This window comes from Salvelinus alpinus, chromosome 27 (assembly GCF_045679555.1).
Source record: "Salvelinus alpinus chromosome 27, SLU_Salpinus.1, whole genome shotgun sequence".
In the NCBI taxonomy this organism is placed as follows: Eukaryota; Metazoa; Chordata; class Actinopteri; order Salmoniformes; family Salmonidae; genus Salvelinus; species Salvelinus alpinus.
Window position 1 is genome coordinate 38,078,065 of NC_092112.1, and position 23,756 is coordinate 38,101,820.

The 23,756-nt window shown below is 42.8% G+C and overlaps 2 protein-coding genes across 6 annotated transcripts in view; one reads left to right on the forward strand and one right to left on the reverse strand.

Annotated features, from left to right (window-relative positions):
• Positions 1 to 651: 651 nt before the first annotated feature.
• LOC139556513 (cysteine-rich protein 2-like) lies at positions 652 to 11,957 on the reverse strand. Its single transcript, XM_071370561.1, has 8 exons — positions 11,610 to 11,957; positions 5,736 to 5,830; positions 5,157 to 5,214; positions 4,847 to 4,975; positions 4,616 to 4,684; positions 2,098 to 2,192; positions 1,656 to 1,713; positions 652 to 1,523 (listed from the first exon to the last, which is right to left on the reverse strand). Exons 1-8 carry the CDS (start codon positions 11,788 to 11,790, stop codon positions 1,441 to 1,443), a joined length of 768 nt encoding a protein of 255 aa, XP_071226662.1. The 5' UTR covers positions 11,791 to 11,957; the 3' UTR covers positions 652 to 1,440.
• Positions 11,958 to 17,847: 5,890 nt separating this feature from the next.
• rad51b (RAD51 paralog B) overlaps positions 17,848 to 23,756 on the forward strand; it is a 61,963-nt gene continuing 56,054 nt past the window's right edge. Inside the window, exons 1-7 of one of the 5 annotated variants that reach the window (XM_071370562.1) lie at positions 20,998 to 21,147; positions 21,418 to 21,507; positions 21,696 to 21,809; positions 21,884 to 21,988; positions 22,092 to 22,228; positions 22,401 to 22,520; positions 22,700 to 22,883. In XM_071370562.1, coding sequence (XP_071226663.1) covers positions 21,424 to 21,507; positions 21,696 to 21,809; positions 21,884 to 21,988; positions 22,092 to 22,228; positions 22,401 to 22,520; positions 22,700 to 22,883 — 744 coding nt within the window. In that variant the 5' untranslated portion in view covers positions 20,998 to 21,147; positions 21,418 to 21,423. Of the gene's footprint in view, positions 18,012 to 20,983; positions 21,508 to 21,695; positions 21,810 to 21,883; positions 21,989 to 22,091; positions 22,229 to 22,400; positions 22,521 to 22,699; positions 22,884 to 23,756 lie in introns of those variants that run through there. The other 4 variants (XM_071370565.1, XM_071370567.1, XM_071370566.1 and 1 more) reach the window with 4 other exon arrangements.

Sequence of the window (23,756 nt, forward strand, 5' to 3'; positions counted from 1 at the left end):
TGAAAATCTGTTGTTAATTTATTTACTGTGAAATAGCGTTGTCATTTTTTCCCAAAGTTTACTAAGGGTTGGTAAAAGGCTGATTGGTTGGTTGTTTGAGCCAGTAAAGAGTGCTTTGCTATTCTTCGGTAGCGTAATGACTTTTGCTTCCCTCCAGACCTGAGGGCACAAACTTTCCTGGAGGCTTAGATTGAACAGATGGCAACTAGTAAAGGCAATATTGTACGCTATCATCCTCAGTAAATTTCCACCCACGTTATCAGACCCAAGAGGCTTGTCATTGTTGCTAGACAACAATAATTGCTTTTCCTCTTCCACACTCACTTTACGGAATTCAACATTTCAAATGCTTGTCATGCCAAAGTTTGCTAACCTTGCCAATGAAAAAAACATGAAAGTAGTTGGCAATATCAGTGGGTTTTGTGATGAGTGAGCCATCTGATTCAATGAATGATAGGGCCGAGTTTGCCTTTTTGCCCAAAATTTCATTTAAGGTGCTCCAAAGCTTTTTACTATAATTCTTTATATCAGATATCTTTAAATAATTTATATTTGTCTGAGTTGTAGCCTACACTGTAATAACTACCAATATGTAACAGGTTCCTGTAAATAACCCTTTACACTTTTCCCCAAATAAGACACAAAACAACCTTTCATGTTCTCACAACTTTATTGTAGAAAATCTCTGATGACCCATGTTCTTAAGTAACACACACACCTTTGATGCACAACCAACAGCAATAGGCTAACAATAATGCACATTCCTAGGATGCTCTATCTGTTCTGTTTCTACACTATCATCCTGTTCTCCTAGATGCAGGGTGAACTTGGCAAGAACATACTGAATAGGCCTATAGCAGAAAGCTTGGAAATCATCATGCCAGTTGTGTATGCCATGTATTTGCAGGTGCACAGGTAAATGACATTATTTTCAGGGAATGAAAAACAGAAGGCCGACCCCCACCTCATCTTTCCCTCACTAGGTCTGTGCTGTACTGTGTAGAGTCAAACCATATGGTGGCTTTCATTTAATACACATTGTACTGGTCATCTTACACACACTTCTGCTGATTTGGCATCTTGGAGAGACATGAACAACGAGGAAGGGGACATCGATGAACCTACTGTACATTTCACAGGGGAGATGTTCGCTAAAAAAGATTCATCGCAATACAAAAAGTAGAGGTATAAATAATCTAGAAATACAACTGAACATTCTAAATATCCATTCTTGTGAGTTAAGCCTACAATGTGTACTATTTGACACGTGGTTTCTGTAGATGCTGAATAACCTAATGGAGAGGCAGAGTAGAAAGTGTAGGGACAGGTTGGAAATACAGATATACTCTAAGACTGGGGATAGTAACAAGGCATGAGGTGAGAGAGCCAATGCTGAAGAGGTCTGGCTGGAGGAGGAGGTGGTGGGGGATATGGGTAAACTCAAGGCTGGGCCTCAGTCTCTGCCACTGCCTCAGCGCTGGGTTCATCGTAGATGTAGCTCCCAACACCTCCGGTGTTCACCCCTGGAATGGAACAATGGACATCTGACTATGGTGATATCTATGAAATATCATAATACATGTAAAAGCATAGCAATAGGGTGGTTGGTCTTTCATATGGTTAAGAGAAGAAAATCTTGAGTCAGTATAGCATACCTTTGGGCCCAAACAGGGTGGCATAACACGGTTTGTGGCAGTAGGGCTGCCCATCATGCTGAAACAGAATGGAATTAATAGAATTTACTGTACCCAGACAGTTCCTGCCACATGCAATATAATTACTAGAACTGCACTACGTTGCACTCCCACTGTAAATTGTACATTTTATAAGTATATTCTCTGTACATACTCTCCTATCATGTGTAATTGTTCTTTGTTTATTGTATTTATTTTGTATGTACTGTATGTAGATTATGTGTTGTCTGTCTATCACTAGCAGCACCTTCCCACGAAGTCAAATTCCGAGTACGTGGAAAATGTCATTCAGATTCAGAGAGCACAGACAGGGCATCTCCTTAAATCTTTCTATTTTCTCTCCTTTCTCCACTCCCCACATCTCCCTCTTCCCTACCCCTTCTTCCTGTTTTCTGTCTCTCACCTCTGCGTGGCTTCCTGGGGCCAGGGTCTTGCAGCATCTCTCACAGCGCAGACAGGGTCGATGCCAGTCCTTCCCCAGGGACGTTACCTTCTCAGCTGCACACACAAGCAGGCGCACGCACACACAATTTCAGGCATATCACCATGGAAACAACATTCCTCTAGTACTTACAGTTGCCAGCCACCATGTGCATTGTAGACACACACTCACACTCACATACACAGATATATGATACACAGATACAGATACATGATACACAGATAGATACACAGACACATGATACATACAGATACACAAATTCTTCAAAGTAGCCACCCTTTGCCTTGATGACAGCTTTGCTCACTCTTGGCCTTCTCTCAACCAGCTTCATGAGGAATGCTTTTCCAACAGTCTTGAAGGATTTCCCACATATGCTGATCACTTGTTGGCTGCTTTTCCTTCACTCTGCGGTCCAACTCATTCCAAACCATCTAAATTTGGTTGAGATCGGGTGATTGTGGAGGCCAGGTCATCTGATGCAGCACTCCATCACTCTTTTTCTTGGTCAAATAGCCCTTACACAGCCTGGAGGTGTGTTTTGGGTCATTGTCCTGTTGAAAAACAAATGATAGTCCCACTAAGCGCAAACCAGATGGGATGGCGTATCGCTGCAGAATGCTGTGGTAGCCATGCTGGTTAAGTGTGCCTTGAAATCTAAATAAATCACTGACAGTGTAATCAGCAAAGCACCCCCACACCACCACACCTCCTCTTCCATGCTTCACGGTGGGAACCACACATCATCCGTTCACCTATTCTCCGTTCACCTATTCACAAATACACGGTGGTTGTAACCAAAAATCTCAAATTTGGACTCATCAGACCAAATGACAGATTTCCACCGGTCTAATGACCATTGCTCGTGTTTCTTGTCCCAAGCAAGTCTCATCTTCTTATTGGTGTCCTTTAGTAGTGGTTTATTTGCAGCAATCCGATCATGAAGGCTTGATTCACGCAGTCTCCTCTGAACAGTTGATGTTGAGATGTGTCTGTTACCTGAACTCTGTGAAGCATATATTTGGGCTGCAATCTGAGGCTGGTAACTCTAATTAACCTATCCTCTGCAGCAGAGGTAACACTGGATCTTCCTTTCCTGTGGCGGTCCACATGAGAGCCAGTTTCATCATAGCACTTGATGGTTTTTGAGACTGCACTTGAAGAAACTTTAAAAGTTCTTGAAATATTCCGTATTGACTTACCTTCATGTCTTAAAGTAATGATGTACTGTCATTTCTCTTTCTTATTTGAGCTGTTCTTGCCATAATATGGACGGTCTTTTACCAAATAGGGCTATCTTCCAGGCTGTATCACATCCGGCCGTGATTGGGAGACCCGCACAACTGGCCCAGCATCATCCGGGTTTGGCCGTGGTAGGCCATCATTATAAATAAGAATTTGTTCTTAACTGACTTGCCTAGTTAAATCAAGTTTAAATATATATATATATATATATATATACCACCCCTACCTTGTCACAGCACAACTGATTGGCTCAAACGCATTAAGAAGGAAAGAAATTCCACAAATTTACTTTGACAAGGCACACCTGTTAATTGAAATGCATTCCAGGTGACTACCTCATGAAGCTGGTTGAAAGAATGCCAAGACTGTGCAAAGCTGTCATCAAGGCAAAAGGTGGCTACTTTGAAGAATCTCAAATATAACATATATTTTTATTTGTTTCACACTTTTTTGTTACTACATAATTCCATATGTGTTATTTCATAGTTTTGATGTCTTCACTATTATTCAACAATGTAGAAAATAGTAAAAATTAAGAAAAACCCTTGAATGAGTGGCACGTTTACTCCCGCTCCCCCTCTCCGGCGCATCGGAATCGCCAGTTGTCTCATCATTATGCACACCTGCCGCCATCATTACGCACACCTGCCACCTCATGACACTCACCTGGACTCCATCACCTTCCTGATTATCTCCCCTATATCTGTCACTCCCCTTGGTTCTTTCCTGAGGCGTTATGACTCAGTTTCTGTTTCATGTCTGTATGCTTTTAGTATTTCTTGTTTTGTACTATGTTCTATTTATTATTGAATTTGCACTCCCTGTACTTGCTTCCAGCCTCCCAGCGTAAACGTTACATTTACATTACATTTACATTTAAGTCATTTAGCAGACGCTCTTATCCAGAGCGACTTACAAATTGGTGCATTCACCTTATGACATCCAGTGGAACAGCCACTTTACAATAGTGCATCTAAATCTTTTAAGGGGGGGGGGGGGGGGGGGGGTGAGAAGGATTACTGTTTCATTTCCGTCATCTGTCCTCATGCGAGAGACCTAGCCGCCTGGCTCGTAGGCATCAGCCCTATTGCTTTGGTCTCTCCAGTGTTTTCACATTTTGATGGGCAAGTAGGTGTGTCCAAACTTTTGACTCGTACTGTACCTACACAGATACATACACAGATACATACACATAGGCACATATAAAATGACGTGGACAATAACATAACAGGCTTACCGAAATACACTGTCTTGCTGCATCTTGGACATTTACTGGGCTCTCCAGAAAAAGTGGAGAAGCTTGCAGCTGTGTCAGAAAGAGATGGAGGAGAACAGGACTGTTACACAACCAGTGGTCAAAACACACTGAATACCCTCTCCATATGGCATAACACATGACAGTAGCTCTATCCTTCTTTTTTGAGTTTGTCCTCTTTTTTTCGTTTTATTTTTCTGTCATGTTCCTTACCCTTCACTGGGCCTCTGGCGTGAGCTTTCTTCTCCTCGAATTTGGCCCCTGTTTCCGTGGAAACGCTGGCAGGGGTATCGTTAACGGGAGCCTCATAGACGTAAGAGCCAGCACCTCCTATGTTCACACCTACAGAGAGAGAGGCTTTATTACATACTGTGCGAGCACATTAACCAAAGCGGTTTCCTTTTATGAGACTCTGGAGAAGTATAAATTAGGCCTATCTTAAGGGCTCACTGTAATTAAACACTTTATTAGCACATAAGCACAAAACAAAATAATGGCTGACTATAAAGTTGATGTATTTCACCTTTTGGTCCAAAGAGGGCAGCATAGCATGGCTTGTGGCAGTAAGGTGTTCCATCATGCTGTGAACAGAAGGAAAGACAATGAGCAAAAGTATCTGGGAACAAACACAACTCAAGTCAAAAATAGCCCTATAACATATTGATGTCCATTCCAGTATTGAGGGCTGCATGACTGACTTGAGTTTAAAATGGCTGATGTAGCTTTGGAGGGATCTTTGGATCTTTTAAACAAACATTCCACAAATAAGAGAGGAACCCAATGGATTTCAGATTGCACTGTACACTACACGTAAAACCACATCCTTTAGTAGCCTGTATGAACCTCAATAGAAACCAATCCTATCTGTTCGTAACTGGCCTAGCCTCCTGTACAGTACTGTACAGTTCCCATATTGATGAATAGGCTATGTCAGAATGCTGATACTCTCCCCATGAGGCCCTAACCCTCTCTAACCCTCCCAGAGATCTATGGTAACAGAGCCAAAAATGTCTGCACAGTTACTCCTCTCTATTGTACACAAAGCCCCCTGTGGTTGTCCACTGACTGTCTCTGTGTGGGGTAAGCTACCGACTCCTCTTACTTCAGCATGGCCCCCTGGGTTCAGGGTCTTGTTGCAGCGCTCACATTTCAGACAGAACTTGTGCCAGTCTTTCCCCAGGGATGTCACCTTCTCCGCTGGGGGGAGGAGAGACAGAGAGGGGGGGGGGGGGGGGGGGTTACATTACTGTAGAGGAAAAGGACATGTTGTGGTTGCATTTACACATGTAGATGTCAATTGAGTATGAAATGCTACAGAGTGAGCTAGTTCAGTAGGGAAGAACATTTCTCTGGCGGTTGGATTGTGTTAGTCATTCATTTCATCATCAACCTAAACCCCACCCTGTCCATTGCCTTCTGAACGGAAGTCTGGTTATCTCTGTTGTACAGAGGAGTAGATTCTCTTTCATGTTGATGATCATGTTATATTGATTCCACCGTTTTCTCCACGTCTCCATTGTGCCTCCAGTCTTTTCTGGTCAGTGTATCTTTTGGTGTCTGGCCCCCCGCTGTGCCAGACTTACCCATAGCATGAGTCACCATTGTAATTCAAAAGCCTGTTTCATATCTCAAATCCCAAAGCCTCTGCCCCACTTCTGTCCGTTCCGCCTGGCCATCATTCTGTCAGACACACACACGCCCACACGCACACATTGGCACGCATGCACAGTCACAATCTGCCTGCAAATTAGACTACAGTAAAAGAAGAGACAATATGCTGAAAATGCTTCCTGTCCAATGTCTAATGTCTTTCCCTGGCTGCTGTGGGATTGCAAGGAGAGAGAGAGAAGACATAGAACAAGCTACTCAATGAGGCTTTTATCTCTAACCTCTGTTAGATATAGCCCAGAATACCGAGGCAGGCCACATGCCTCTGGCACACCCAGATATCCCATGCTTTTTAGACTGGCGACCTGTCACTAATGCAAGATAGAGTTAAGTGGGAGGCAGTGACCACATAGTCACCTCGGCAGACAGACAATAGCCACTTTGCTTTGAGAGTCATGAGAGTCTGTCCCTGCAGAGTGTTCTCTCCCTCTCTCTCGCTCTCTGTGTCGGTCTCGCTCTCTCTTGTTCTCCCTCTCTACATTTCCCAGCTGCATAGATGGCATACAAGCATGCACACAAACACACACACACACACACACACACACACACACACACACACACACACACACACACACACACACACACACACACACACACACACACACACACACACACACACACACACACACACACACACACACACACACACACACACACACACACACACACACACACACACACACACACACTAAGACAGAGAGAGTAAATGAGAAAGAGATAAAGACAGAGTGAGAAAGTGAGAAAGAAAGAGGGAAGGCTGTGGGGGTTGTTCAGTCTAAATAATTAAGGTTGATTAAGGGTATTTTGTTTCCCCTCTGGTACAATATGTGACTATGTCTCATCCTGTATCTGTTGATGAAATCCATCCAGTGGCAGTGTGGGAGCAGGACTCTATGGCAGGATCCCGAATGGCATCCTACACAAAAGGGTTCCTTGGATGTCCCCATAGGAGAACCCTTTTTGGTTCCAGGTAGAACCCTTTTCGGTTCCAGGTAGAGCCCTTCTGGGTTCCGCAAAAAACTCTGTGAAAAGGGTTCTACCTGAAACCCAAAAGGGTTCTACCTGGAACTAAAAAGGGTTCTCCAAAGTGTTATTCTATGGGGACAGCCGAATAATACACATGGCCTAGCATTCTCCTGCAGAATGTCTTGAGAATTCATTTTTCCGTCAACGATAGCGGGCTGTCCGGGTCCTGAGGCATTCTCCCTCCACCATGCTTTACAGTTGGGATGGAGTTTTGATGTTGGTGTGCTGTGCCTTTTTTTCTCCACACACAGTGGTGTGTGTTCCTTCCAAACAACTCAACTGTAGTTTCATCTGTCCACAGAATATTTTGCCGGAGCATCCAGCTGCACTTTTGCAAACTTCAGACGTGCAGCAATGTTTTTTTTGGACAGCAGTGGCTTCTTCCGTGGTGTCCTCCTATGAACACCATTCTGTTTAGTGTTTTGCATATCGTAGACTCGTCAACAGAGATGTCAGCATGTTCCAGAGATTTCTGTAAGTCTTTAGCTGACTCTCTAGGATTCTTCTTAAGAAATTTTTGTGAGTGTTTTTCATAGCGCAAGACAGCTCTAACCAACGTCTCCAATCTCGTCTCATTGATTGGACTCCAGGTTAGCTGACTCCTCACTCCAATTAGCTTTTGGAGAAGTTATTAGCCTAGGTGTTCACATACTTTTCCCAACCTACACTGTGAATGTTTAAATGATGTATTCAATAAAGACAGGAAAAATACAATAATTTGTGTGTTATTAGTTTAAGCACACTATGTTTGTCTATTGTTGTGACTGAGATGAAGATCAGATCAAATTTGATGACCAATTTATGCAGAAATCCAGGTAATTCTAAAGGGTTCACATACTTTTTCTTGCCACTGTACTGTTATAATCTCCACCCGGCGCACATCCAGAAGAGGACTGACCACCCCTCAGAACCTGGTTTCTCTCTAGGTTTCTTCCTAGGTTCCTGCCTTTCGAGTTTTTTCCAGCCACTGTGCTCCTACATCTGCATTGCTTGCTGTTTGGGGTTTTAGGCTGGGTTTCTGTATAGCACTTTGTGACATCTGCTGATGTAAAAGGGGCTTTATAAATACATTTGATTGAATAACCCTTTTAGGTTCTAGATAGCACCTTTTTTTCCAAAGAGTGTTTTCCCTATTTAGTGCACCACATAGGCAACAGGGTACCATTGGGGGCACAGGCTATGACTCTGACAGTCAGGGAGGATGGAGGATTATTATCAGCTTTCATGGACAGGAACAGCAACTAAATGACACATGAAGTCAGTACAGTTTCAGAGATATGGCTGATGACGATTATGCAATGGCCCAGATTAGAGTGTTGAAATGAGAGAGGAGATCTTGTGGGGGCCGAATCAAAGACTAGGAGTTACGCAACGTACATCAAACATCATCTAAACTCCTGAGGCAAAAGGACTTAGAGAGAATATGCAGTATTTCATAATGAGAGTGGGAGTAGAGAAGTAAACACTGCAGATTTAGCAGCACTCAATGATAGCATCAAAGCAGACACGGACTTTAGAAATGAGGAGCCTCAGGGGGCAGCGTGTGAATATGCGAATAAACACAAAGAGAGTGGCATTGCCCTCTTTATTGGTGACACGCAACACAAGCACGGATCAGAGGGACATTCCATAAGGGAAAGTATTAAGATAATAGACAGTAAGCAGATTTCAAGTTTTATCCGGTATTCATTCATTCATTTATTACCAGATAGAAAGCCCAAGACATTGCCCATTCTGGGCTAATTAGGTAAGAAGAAACAGATGCTTCAAGATGAAGGAAAAGTGTTGCGACGAGGTTTCCAGAGGTTTTATTCTGATGCACTGCCGATGACTATCATAGATCTACACTTACTGTTTTAACTCATGAAAAATAGTGTAATATAGTCTAAGAAGAACTATCAAAACAATCTCTTTCTTTGATCGTTTTTTTTTTTTTACTACTGTGTATAGGGTCCTACTTTTTACAGGGGAGTGGGAAATAAATAACAGAGACTAGATTGAATCATGTATGTTTCAACATACAGTAGGCCTACAGCCAGGTCTGGTAGGCCATATGAGAGAACATGTTGAATCGGCTTGTCGTTTTATAGTGTCTCGGACTCACATGCACACTCTGCCATTGGTTTGGTTGGTCGGCTGGCGCGAGGCTCCACTCCATTTCCTTCTTTGGGAGCTGTCCATGCCAGTTAGTGCTGAAATCAGATTCTTATTGTTCTCCAGAGATACACTATATATACAAAAGTATGTGGACACCCCTTCATATTAGTGGATTCGGCTATTTCAGCCACAACTGTTGCTGACGTGAATAAAATTGAGCACACAGCCATCAATCTCCATTGACAGACATTGGCAGTAGAATGGCCTTATCGAAGAGCTCAGACTTGCAACGTGGCACCGTCATAGGATGTAAGTGTAAGTGCTGTAAGTGCTGTTATTGTGAAGAGGAATGTCTAGGAGCAACAACGGCTCAGCCACAAAGTGGTAGGTCACACAAGCTCACAGAACGGGACCGCCGAGTGCTGAAGCGCGAAGCGTGCAAAAATAATCTGTCCTCGGTGGCAACACTCACTGCCGAGTTCCAAACTGCCTCTGGAAGCCACGTCAGCATAAGAACTGTTTATCGGGAGCTTCATGAAATGGGTTTCCATGGCCGAGCAGCTGCACACAAGCCTGAGATTACCATGCGCAATGCCAAGCGTTGGCTGGAGTGGTGTAAAGCTTGCCGCCATTGGACTCTGGAGCAGTGGAAACGCGTTCTCTGGAGTGATGAATCACGCTTCACCATCTGGCAGTCTGAAGGATGAATCTGGGTTTGGCGGATGCCAGGAGAACACTACCTGCCCCAATGCGTAGTGTCAACTGTAAAGTTTGGTGGAGGAGGAATAATGGTCTGGGGCTGTTTTTCATGGTTCGGGCTAGGCCCCTTAGTTCCAGTGAACGGAAATCTTAACCCTACAGCATACAATGATATTCTAAACAATTATGTGCTTCCAACTTTGTGGCAACAGTCTGGGGAATGCCCTTTCCTGTTTCAGCATGACAATGCCCCCGTGCACAAAGCGAGATGCATACAGAAATGTTTTTTTCGAGATCAGTGTGGAAGAACTTGACTGGCCTGCACAAAGCCCTGACCTCAACCCCATCGATCACCTTTGGGATGAATTGGAACACCGATGGCGAGCCAGGCCTAATCGTCCAACATCAGTGCCCAACCTCACAAATGCTCTTGTGGCTGAATTGAAGCAAGTCCCCGCATCAATGTTCCAACATCTAGCGGAAAGCCTTCCCAGAATGAAGGCTGTTATAGCAGCAAAGGGGAACCAACTCCATATTAATGCCCATGACTTTTGAATGAGATTTTCGACAAGCAGGCATCCACATACTTTTGATCATGTAGGCCAGGGCAAAGTCAATGCAACAAATTCATTATTTATATGGAAGGTAGGGCCTATCTATCAGCGCAGCAGCATGCCTAATTAATTGGTTTAGCTCAATCTGATTATTGTGCCAAGCAGCTAGGCTGGCTATCTCAATTATTTTAAAACCATGAACACATTCCCTGAATAGGCCTACTGTAAATAGGCTATCAGTCAAGGAGAAATGTATTACTTTTAAATCCATCTAATAGCCATCAATGGAAAAGGCTGCTTATGTCATTAATCTGGGGACAGATGTTTTCACTTTAGGCTATATCCCTCCAAAACCCAACTGGTCAGTTGCAGGTTAGCGGTGTGCGCTGAAAGTAGACTTGGCCCTCACCCGTCTGCATGGCGTTGTATTGGACTGATATTACGAATATTCTCACTGTTCTGATCGATGTATAGGCTAGCCAATACTCGTGGGACGTAGGTTTCTTATATGTCCTGATGAAGGAAGAAATGATCCCACCTCCTTGCATGGCTTAAGCAGATGTAGGCTATACCACACATCACTTCCGAAGTCATGTACAGTCAGAGACCCGGGCCTAATTGGTTTAGCCTATATAGGCACGCTAGGCTGACGCCGCCATACCTAAAGTAAATAGCCTACTGGTTCATTCTAATACAATAGATCAAAGGCAGTACAATTTCCAATTAGGTCTTCCCCAATCTGTAGGGTAATATTGTCTAGGCTTACTGTATAATTATAATGTGACAGTGGGTTTATATTTTTTTAAACAATAGCTGTAACGGGTGTCTACAATAGCCTAAGTAATTAGGCCTACATAGCACACTCGGGGGGGTTTCCACACAATACAGACATGGGATGATAGGCTATATGATCATATGAAAAATGCACTTACCAAAATAAACAGTCTTGTCGCATTTAGGACATTTCGATGCCATGTTCCATATATTCTGGACTAATGCCTGGAGACGAGAGAATATGATATCCTTTTTCTTTTTAATTGAGCAATTTGAATCGACGATTTCCCCCTTAGATTTTATTGATGGGCAAGTGGAAATAGCAGGCTGCATCCCCATACATTATTCTGCTAAATTTACATAGCCCCTCCTCTATGATGACGTAAGAGCTGCTGATTCTGGCCTCGTCCCAATACTGTAAATGGCTCCTTTGGCTACTGCACAGCAGACTAGAACCTAATCCACGAGGACAGAGATTTAACATAAACGTTATACATATTTAAACCAAAATATACCCAGTAGCAGCAGTATATCTGTGGTTGTTTCTTATTTGGGAGCCAATTTTAAATGTGGCATCACAGCAGGCTACTGTGAATCATTTCCATGAGAGTGGATGTCATCACTTCTATATCAGGTGTCCCTGTATGTGAACTCGATTAATCACATTGGAACGTAACAGGGACAGTTCCTCTACGCTCCCAACACTGGATGTCTCTGTTTGTTTCAGCCTCATGTGGTTGTTAGGATACTCTCTTATAGGCCTACCCCTGTCCTACTTAGACAGAATGTTAAGTGACGCTCTACAAGTCCCAAGGATGCTGTTACTGTAGATACTGTAGGCTACTGTGGATTCTTGGCATTCATATAATGTACATTAGATATTTGCTACAAATGATCTTGAATCCTAAAGAGGCTAAACAATCTAATCCTTTTGTGGTCTCATTAAAAGTTCAGACTGACTCTATGACAGGATTTGTACCTGTCCTTACAGTCATGACAGTTGTTACAGTTGTTACCAGGGTGGACTGGGACAAAAAATCTGCCCTGGCATTTCAGCCACACCAGCCCACATCACTTCACGCACCGTGCGCACCCCAGCTACTTACACACACAGTCGGTAATGCTACTGACACATAACATAGGCATTTATAGTACAGCATTACTCAACTTTTCCTGTACCATTGACCGGTGAAAAAACATAGTCCTTTGCCTTTTTGAATCAGCTCTTTTTAACCAGCTCATGGTGATACACCTCACTGCTATAGATGTGCCTCTGTTGCCCCCCTGTTGTGTAGTCTGTCTCTACATCTTCTCTGCAGACAATCTGTCTCTGTCTGTCCGTCTGTATATGTTCATTGTTATTACATATAGAGCCAACATATTAAGGAACTGGCAATACATCTGTATCTCTCTGTTTTCTGCCTACCTCCACTGCACTCACCTCTGAGCTGTCTATTCATGGATGCCAATGGATGCCAGGCTTCCCCCAAAAATTGACCAATTAATTAAAATAAAAAAAACAATAATTTCTCTTTCGTCTCTCTGTGTTTCATAATTTCCCTTCAATTCACAATAGGCTGAATGTATCTCACAGGAGAAAGCATCCGAGCGAGTGAAACAGCGCCCCTCTCTCTATGTGTAGGCCATCAATCTGATGCTGTCTGGTCATAAAGAGTACGACATTGTTGCCACCTGTTGCATTGAAGGCAAGGGAAGTCAGCTAGCATCTGGCCTCCCTTGACAAAAAAGTATAAAAAATTAGCCTATCAGCGTTGAGCTAAACTGAGCGTGCTCAACTGTGAATGGTCCTGGTGAACCAAAAAAAGTGTCAAGGGAAGCCAGCTTGGATGTGGCGTCACTCCTATCAAATCCCATTGAGAGTTTACATCATTAACAGAAAAAATTTACTTGTTGCGTCTCGTTGTTTTGTTGTCCTCCAGTGGCCACCTAGCCAGCTTGCTAAAATTGTCTATTTCCTAAATTAGCCATGGATGGAGACAGGGATTTGGACTTGGGGTTTTACTTAATTCTCCATACTGGCCAATGATTATAATGGCGATTCTCATCCAACTATTAATTCATACATTGTTGTGCCCCTGGCCTGAGAGTATGGAAGGTCAATATGTAGCTAGATGTAGAAGGCTAATGTTAACTAGCTAACGCTGGAAGTTAGGCTAGCGAGCAAGCATTTTATTCAGGTAGCCGAGGACAACAAAAAATAAAAGCGTGTACTGCAGGGATCATCAACTAGATTCAGCCACGGGTCGATTTCTTCAGATGGTGGTGGGGGGGGGGGGGGGGGGCATAATTCCAAATAATTCGTAGACTGCAAATTCACCGCAAGAAGCCCAAACAGATGTAATATTTTACTAAAACATAATAATTTCAAACCTTGCTTATATTTGTATATGATCACGTGTCTCTCTACTATCCATGAAAATACATTTTAGTCATTCAGCAGACGCTCTTATCCAGAGCGACTTACAGGAGCAATTAGGGTTAAGTGCCTTGCTCAAGGGCACAGACAGATTTTTCACCTCGTCGGCTTGGGGATTTGAACCAGCAACCTTTCAGTTACTGGCCCAGTGGTTTCCCAAATGTAAATCTATTGGAGCTGATTTCCTGGTGTTTTTACCATATATTATGTCCAATGAAACGATGAAAATTCTACAGAAAACTTGGGAGGCCAAATAAAACCTGGCGCCAGTTGGGGGAACCCTGGTGTTCTGTATGACACTTGCTTCCCCAGTGATTTTACCCACACACTGCTAAGCTCCTATCAGTAAAAAAACAAGAAGAAGCAGCTCCAGTGGACACGCGATCACCAACACTGGACAATTGAGGAATGGAAAAACATCCCCTGGTCCTAGGAATCCCGGTTCCTGTTGCGTCATGCTGATGGCAGAGTCAGGATTTGGCGTAAGCAGCATGAGTCCATGGACCCATCCTGCCTGGTGTCAACGGTACAGGCTGGTGCGGTGGTGTACCATCATCCCGTCTACAGCAACTGTGTGATACCATCGCGCCAGCATGAACCAACATCCCTGTGGAACGTTTCCGACTTATAGAATCCATGCCCCAAAGAATTCAGGCTGCTCTGAAGGCAAAGGGGGGTCTGACCCGATGCTAGATGGGTGTACCTAAAAAACTGTCCAGTGAGTGTATGTGGTCTGTATGTTCCTAGCCTGTGCTAGGAACATACAGCATCCTAATTGTGAAGGAATAAAAATGTCCCATCCTAAGGGTTCATTTCTATTACATATATAATATATAGCCAAAATATGAATAAACTGGCAGGTTAACACTATTTGAAGGGTCCAGAGTAAACCATTTATAAGGCATTTACAAACCGTTTGTTCAACATTTATTACTCATTACTCCCACATTTGTAAATGTTAGTAAGCAAGTTATTCACACATGTACATATATTTCCTTAAGCCTCCTATGTTGTGTGCTTGTTCTTTTACCAGGTACAGCAGGATTGTCTACCAATGGCATCCCAATTTTGTGAGAAATTACACTGGTCTTTCAGTAAAATAGCACTCACTTTAGATTAGGGAATGCAAAAATACTTTACTAATGATTAGTAAATGGTTTATGAATGTGGGTGTGATGATTAATAAATGGTGAACACACACTTTATAAATTACTTATTATGGACTCTTAAAATAAAGTGCTACCCATCCTAGTCGTGAATGAATAAACACATAAATTAGACAAAGAAGAAAATCACTGAATAAATGCCTTATAGATAGCCATTTGCTTATAACAGCCTAACTACATATTTAAAAATAGTGCATTTCAAGTGTTCCCCCTGCCCACTTTAGATAAGTGTTTAAGTATTAGGCTACATATAATTCAATAGAAGAAAACAGAGAGAGAGACAGAGGAGACAGACAACCTGTTCCTTAATGTTTTGGCTGTAGCCAATGGCTACATTAAGGAGCTGCCAGTTGCTCTCTGTACCTCTCTCCCTTTTCTTCTATTGAATTCAATATAAAACAATCTGTTTGTCAAATAACGATGCCGGACTAGTTTATATGGATGCGAATAGATTTCCAGCGTTGTGCTTTGTTTGACTGTGCTGCACACATTAAGTATCTTTCTACCCAAAAGTGACAGGCCTTTCATCGACTGAAATAAGTGGGAGATAGGCAGGACTTTCCAGCACTCACTGCAGTGGCCATGTAATGTAATCCGACACCAGAGTCACTTGTTACTACAGCTCATAGACTAACTCACCTGGCTGAAGAGACTGAGATTCTTAAGCGAATATACATTGATAAAACAATTCAAATACACATACACTCCCTGATTTTACCTTTATTGAATACATGATGACTAGCAAAAAGCACTGTATAAATAAATGTTTAGCATTATAACAGCCAATATTGACTTGTTAGGCTATATTGCAAGTAGCCTAGAGTCTAAATGTTCCCCGAATACCCCTTCCCTAATTAGTTTACCAGGCTTATAGTAGGTATGAAACATATTTAATACAATATACAGGCAAAATATTAGGCCTAACTGTCAGTTCTATATCAGTGTTGTGAGTGTGTCTTTCTCTGTTTTCTTCCTATCTCGACTGCACCATGGCAGTGTATCTATCATTTCTCACAAACTCAGCACTCAGACCAGCAGAACCAGAACTTTTAGCAAATAATCTGGTTAATTTCACACTTAGCAGCATCGGCCTTTTTGGTCTCTAACTTTTTCGGCACCACCGTTCCGTTTTTCTGTTTTGACTGAGTGACTGACAGAGTCAGAATGGGTCTCACTCTCTTTGATGATGCGCGTTTGACTTTGGATGTGAATCTGCATCACCTCAGCTCAGCCAATCAAAAAAATGGTCCATCTTGGCAGTGGGGCCAGCCGTTGCCCACTGTTCAGACAAATGATTAATATAGAAGATTATGACAACAGAGAAATAGCACAAAATTCATTAAAAAAACAGGCTAATGGGCCTGTCTATTTCGACCAGCCCACCTTAATAAAAGATGGTCTGGCCAGGCTGTCATTTGCCAGAATTGCCAGACGGCCAATCCGCCCATCATTGTTACAGTCATGCTTTAGAATTTGTTCAGAAGAGAACGGATTTAAATGGATTGTTTTCTAAATGATGCCATATTAATATAATAATGGATATTTGTTCAAAAGAGTTGAGAGAAAGATTCAGACATTTTTTTTGGTTCAGAAGTTAAGCTAAGGCAACGAGGCATGACCAAGAAGCCTTATAGAAGACTCTGACAGATAGTCCACCTCATTTTTCACAATTATTTACATGAAATCTTGATTTGATTCCAAGAAAAATACCATTCCATTAAAATCCAACTAATGCATATTGTATTTTTATAATAAGATAAACACACATGAAGAGAATAAATGTAGATGGAAACAGCTTTGTTGCTTTCCCTCTGGAGCCTGGGAATGCACTAATCATAAAATAAACCCCTTCAGAATGGTCTGTCCAGGACCTCATTTTTTGGCTCAGTGACCAAGAATGGATGGAACTGGTGTTAGGGACATTTTTGTCTCGATAGCAGACGATCAGACCTCACCCAAGCTCCGTTCCCCAGTCTCCAGACTGATCTCTCCCATGGTCCTCCATCTGTCTCTACCTATCCTCTGCCACGCACTCTATATTGAACCCTACCTAAGTCCCAGTGTCCTTATGTTGTTTTACACGTGTTACAAAAACTGTCCCAATAGTCCGTTGTGTTGCCCCTTTCCCATTAGGGATAACTTGGCAGAGCAAACTACCGGTATTCTTATCAGTACTCTTTAGTCATCCTCTATTTTAACTGGCCACTTCAGAGACAGGGACACGGCTCCCAACCTCTGGGTGCAGAAGCGGTTCTTATCTCTCTGGTGATAAGGGAGAACCCTGCCATTATGGCCTTACATGGGCCTCCATCCTGCACTAGTCACACTCCAAACAATAGACGGACTGATACAGACATAGGCTGGGGGAGATGGAGTGATGGGGTCTAGACAGAGGGAGAAAGGGAGAGTGAGAAAGAGAGACGATAGGCAAGATATCATTTATTTGAGATTGTAATTTCATCACACAGCCCTGTGAGACTGCTTCACGTCGTGATGGTTGCTACTGCTGTCTATTTTACAGTCTCACCACATCACAATAGCACAAAATGTTCAATATATTTTATTTGAAAGAATGTGTTTTGTTTTCTATTAATTCTTCATGAGAAATGCACCAAGCTGACCCAGGCCTAAAAAGACTGCATCGGGACCCAGTGCAGTGGTTTTGACAGTCCCATATGACTACATTTACCAAAATGCAAAGCGAAGTGGCGGTATGGGTCAGACGAGTTTGAAGTGGACGGAGTACAGGGCTTAACATGTCTCTCTCATGAGGCTAAAAAGAGATTAAGGCTTGGAAAAGTTAAATATTTTCAGAAGGAGTCGGGTAATTGGTTAAGGGAGGAGGATTGGAGGGAAAGAGAGAGGAGGTTGAAAAGACTGAGGGAGGCAGACGATGGGTGTGAATCTGTTGAAGCCAGTAATAACAACGAGGAAGATTGGTTTCAAGTTTAAACAGAGTGAGCTGGATGACAGTTTAAGTTCTGGAGGTGAAATGGAAAGGGTAGAAGGTGTTGTGAGGAGCTTGGCGCCCGAGTCTTGCATGGATGGACATGGTTATGAGAAAGATAAGTTAGGTCCAGTGCGAGTGATATTTTTGAAGAGGGTGGAAGCAGGACTTTTGGCTGATGCATGGGTGGTTTCAGGTTGGGTGGAAAAGATGGTGGGTGCTGTTGAGTCGGTGAAGGCAACCCAAATCGGACTGTTTGTGATCAGAGGGAGCAGGCGCTCTGTGCAACGCAACTTGGGGAAAGATCTGTATCTTGCTCTGTGTTTAGGCACAAGGCACCATTAACGGGAGGGATTTCTGGGGTAGCGTTAAGTGTGGAGGTGAAGCAATTTAAGATGAAGATTCGTGGTGTTTGTGACGTCCACCATCTGGTGCGACGCAGATCCGTTGGGGAGCGTGGTGAAACAGAGGTGGAAACAGTCTGTTCTTTTGAGCTTTGATTCAGAGTCTTTACCTGACAAAGTAATGTCACGATATATGAGTTATTCTGTTAGAGCTTTTGTGCCGAATATACTGCGGTGTTATAGATGTTACGTTTACGGGTGTGTCGCAGCAGTGTGTAGGAGGGAGATTCCAAGATGTAGAAAGTGTGCAGGAGGACATGGGACAGAGGAATGTGTAGTTTTGGTAGGAAAAGTGTGTGTCAACTGTAGGGGTGCCCATGTTGCTGGGGATCGGAGGTGTCCGGTGCGAGAGAGGCAGGTTAAGGTGGCCAGGGTCAGAGTAGGGAAGAAGAAGTCGTATGCTGAGGCAGTGAAGAAAGTAGAGGGGGGATTAAGGGTGAGGGATTCTGAGAGGGTCCCTGTCAATAGTAGATCTGTGCCAGAACAGAGGGATAGGCCAATGAGTTATATATGTTTCAGTAAGGTGCGTTTCTTAGTGTTCATAGCAATGGTTATCAACTGTACTGCAGATATGGAACATAAGTCACAGAAAATAGATGTTGTGGTCAGTGTTGCCAACTCATTTTCAGGGTAAGTTGCTAGAGGCAGGTTGATTTGTTGCTAAAAGTTGCTAAATGACATTGTGATGTCATTGCGTGATAACGTAAAACTGCGTCATTACTAGAATACACAATAACGTTACTCAAATTGACTGGCCATCTCGGCAAAAAATATGATTTGACATTTGTTCAGGTACAGACAGACTCCCACTCTTTTCTGTACTTATGGCTGTATAATTTTGATTGAGACATGTTGATTGATGTTGTAAGTTCTGTTCAAGATCAAACATTCATGACCAACTATATTGTTGGCTCGTCGAACACGTACTACTGTTGCTGCAGTCAGCCAACAATGATTTGCAATTTGCTGAAATTGCTGCTGGCCTGCTGCTGACGTCACTCACAATGCACTTTTGCAGCCAGGCACGTGTGTTGTGACTGAGTGTGTGACAGAGAAAATCGTGTGTGTGTCATTTAGAGGGAAAATGCGTGTATTTTAGCGTTTGAGTCACTTTTCAAAAGTTGCTAAAAGTTCAAAATAAATTTTGAAAAGTAGCTACATTTGTTGCTAGGTGCTGTTTGAAAAAAAAGTTGCCAGGGTAGTCTGAAAAGTTGCTAAATCTAGCAACAAAATTGCTGAATTGGCATCATTAGTTGTGGTGGCAGCTGCATCGACATCAGATGTTTTCACAGGGTGTGTTGAGTGGTAGTGTCCTGTCCTCTAAGGTTGTTGCCCTAGGGTAGGATCAGATAGGGTTAAAGTAGTGGAATAATATGGTGGGTAGTTGGTAGGGTAATAAAAAATATATATTTTTCCCACTTCCCCTTTCCCATTTTGTATCACAAACAGTGGTGTAAAGTACTTTAAAGTACAACTTAAGTCGTTTTTTTCCCGGGTATCTGTACTTTACTTTACTATTTATATTTCTGACTACTTTTACATTTACTTCACTACATTCCTAAAGAAAGTTATGTACTTTTTACTCCATACATTTTCCCTGACACCCAAAAGTACTCGTTACATTTTGAACGCTTAGCAGGACAGGAATATTGTCTATCTGTAAATAAATAAAAAACTAGAAAATGTGGCCATTTGCTTTGCTTAATATAAGGAATTTGAAATTATTTATAATTGTTATTTTACTTTGATAAAATATTTTAGCAATTACATTTACTTTTGATACCTAAGTATATTAAAAACCAAATACTTTTAGACTTTTACTCAAGTAGTATTTTACTGGGTTACTTTCACTTGAGTCATTTTCTATTAGGGTATCTTTACTTTTACTCAAGTACAGTAATCCCTCGTTTATCGCGGGGGTTACGTTCCGAAAATGACCCGCGATAAGTGAAATCCGCGAAATAGAAAACTTCTTTTTTTTTTACAATTAGCAACTATTACATGTATACAAATACAGTGACTCACGTGTAGGCCGTTTCACTGCTCTTCAGACTGGGCCGCTGCATCCTGACTGCGCTCTGCAGTGTTCTCTTCTTCTGAAGCCCGCGGTGCAGGTGTGTTTGTTCGGGAGAAGAGCATAGTGATAGGCAGCTGTTGTCGCTCTTTTTTCTTCTTTGCAAAAAGATCCTTGTACACCGACATGCCACCATCGATTACGTTGGAGAACTGTAATGAACGGCTCATCAAAGGGTCCCATTCCTCAGCTACTCGCTTAAGTTCAGTGGCCATTCGCACCATGGTTGCTAAGCGACCAAGCGTTAGTCCTTCCTTCCTTCCTGGCCAACTTAATGTAAATTTGCCAAGCTGTTTTATGTACGTACACATAACTGCACGAGACGACAAAATGATAGCACAATTCGTAGCATGTTTTGATACAAGAAGCGGGAGTGAGTTTTTAGCGAATCAGAATGCAGAGCACAATGCACCAAAAAAAAATAAAAAATGCATTATGAAAATCCGCGAAATAGCGAATCCGCGATAAGTGAACCGCGAAGTGGCGAGGGATCACTGTATAACAATTGGGTACTGTTTCCACCACTGATCACCAAGTGTAATGGATTTATACAATAGTTCAGTTGGGGGCGGTAATGCAACATATTGGACGCTAACCCTCTTTAAACTCCACTGAAGAAGAAGAAGAAGCAGAAATGGGGGTATTTTTTATGCCACACTGCTGTCAAGGTAACATAACTCATGTAGCTAGCTAGCAGGGCAGTGAAATAAATGTAATTATGTTGCAAAACGTGGAATTTCCTATATTTTAGCCATAATTTGCTTGCTAGAGCAAATAGCTTCTAGCGTTTGCCACTTGCGGAGCGAACTTTAGCCACTCGTTGTTGCTGAAGTTAGCTAACTAGCTAACATAACAAGTTTGTCACAGACAAAAGGGAAAACCAGTATCTTTGAGTTTGTCATTTTGTAAAAAGAATATATGTTTTACATATTAACTAGTTAACTATGGCAAGTAAAAAGCTCAGAAGAACAGGTGTGTCACTCGAAGTATGCGAACGACTCAAGCGCCACCAAATTGAAACTTGCCAGGTAACCGTTTGCACTCAGGCTCATTTCTGGAGTTTTTTTTTTACATTCGGTGTTGCTGTTAGCGTTGTGGATTACAAGTTTATATCATGTGAAATGTTACCATTATCTAATATTCTCACATCAAAGAATAGATGGAGTAGAAACGAGATGCCTTTCGCAACTGTGACTACTATGCTCTTTGTCACCAGGACCTGCTGTCCCTCACACCTCTAGAGGTGATGCGCCTCGCGGGGCAGAGTTACCAGCAGGTGTTGATGCTGCTGCAATCAGTCAGCCAGGCCTGTGCCCCCTCAATGACCACCGTAAGTCAACAACATCACCATTGTCACTGTCATACTTCACTGTTCTGTCTAATGAAATTGTTATTGTTCCTCAGGCGTTGGAGGTGTGGAAGCAGAGGGCTGACCTGTTTTTCTCCACATCCCTACCTGCCCTGGACAGACTGCTTCAGGGAGGGATACCACGGGGGACACTCACAGAGGTTGTACACCTTCCTTACTGAGTATAGAGATGGTGATGAGGTTTATAATGGTGAAGGAGATGGAGAGAGAGAAAATGCATCAAACTTCCTTTCCTTCTTTCAGGTGACTGGCCCCTCAGGTTGTGGGAAGAGCCAGGTGTGTATGATGCTCAGTGTGCTGGCCACTCTGCCAAAGTACATGGGTGGCCTCGACAGCGGAGTCATCTACATAGATACGGAGTCTGCTTTCTCAGCAGAGAGGTGATTGGGACTTACTTTCATCACCCTCCTTTTCTCTTCTCCCCTCCTGCATATTTATTATCTTGTCATATCTTTTATAATCTTCTATGATGTAATGTCTTCTATAATCTTATCTTCCGTGTCTTATAAATGCATTGTGTGGCCTAAAATGTTTTGTTCTTGGCACTTCCAGGTTAGTGGAGATTGCTCAGAGCAGGTTTCCAGACTACTTCTGTGAGAAGGAGCGTGTGTTGGAGATGGCTGGACGTGTCCACCTTTTTCGGGAGCTCACGTGTCAGGATGTCCTGGACAGGTACAGGCCGCCATGTTGCTTTCAGTCTGTCTGAAATGTGTCATTCAATCGTCTCCTCTCACTTACCTCAAGCATGTTCTGGACCCATGAAGCATTTTGGGTGATGGCGAACTGTGTGAAAGGGACTATTTCTAATACTGATATTGGTATTGATAAAGTTTTGTTTTGGTTCCTTCCAGACTGGAGAGGCTGGAGGAGGACATCATCTCCTCCAAGGCTGGGTTGGTGATTCTTGACTCGGTGGCCTCAGTGGTGAGGAAGGAGTATGACACAACACTGCCTGGGAACCTCACTCACCGCAGCAACCTGCTGGGCCAGGAGGCTGCCACCCTCAAATACCTGGCTCAGGCCTTTCACATCCCTGTGAGTGTGTGTGCAGGGATTAAATTAGGCCGGATCTGAGACACGGCACCTATGATCCAAATGAGAGCCAGGCGGAGCTGAGACCTGGTACCTGATTTGGTTATTGTAGTTCTCCACATTTCATTTTCCACAGCCAAAAACACGAGTAAGTAACGCCAAAATTAGACAACCCCATAGTAGAATAGTTTACTTATTCAATTGTACAGCCTGTCGCATTCTATGCGAGAAAGTAATATTAATCTCGATGCACATTCAAATTGTGAGTGCCGCACAGGGGAAGAAATATGCATGCCCAGTCATTGTACAACATTCTCAATGCAGTCGCGGTGAAAAACAACAACTTTGAAAGCAGTTTTGATGGCCACTATTAAAAGAGGAGAATCACCGATTTCTGAAGTGTTACTAAGCTACACATCTCAAATCCAAGAAATGAGAAGGCTAAAATGCACCATTTTAGAACCAGGGTTTTTTAGCAGCGGCATGGTTTAGTCGCGTTAGCATTGGCCATTGGGTTGAATGCATAGGGAAGACCAGTGCTAAATGTAACAAGGGTCAGGTGTAACAGGTAGACCATCATTATATTCACAGTACCTGATCCTTGGATGAGTGCCAGTGGAATGTTTTTTTGGGGAGGGGGGGGGACATTCAAGTCATCAATATGTTGCTAACTAGCAACAAGAGAGACTAATGTTTGGATTTTGTGATCTAGCTAATGATGAGACCGATGGGGTAAATGCAGATTGGAAACCCTCAGCCTATTTATTCATTTATAGACACTATGCGGCATCTGATGTGCTACATCAGGTGATAATGATTATTGCTAAGTAGCACACCTGACTGATGATATGGGCCAATATGTTATTGGGCTCATTT

Excerpts from the sequence above, each read along its gene's own strand:
- LOC139556513 (XM_071370561.1), bottom strand. The coding sequence starts at position 11,790 with ATGGGGATGCAGCCTGCTATTTCCACTTGCCCATCAATAAAATCTAAG. Across the intron at positions 5,831-11,609 it reads CGACAAGACTGTTTATTTTG|CGGAGAAGGTGACATCCCTG; the intron begins GTAAGTGCATTT and ends TCCTCCCCCCAG. Across the intron at positions 4,976-5,156 it reads TGCCCTCTTTGGACCAAAAG|GTGTGAACATAGGAGGTGCT; the intron begins GTGAAATACATC and ends CTCTCTCTGTAG.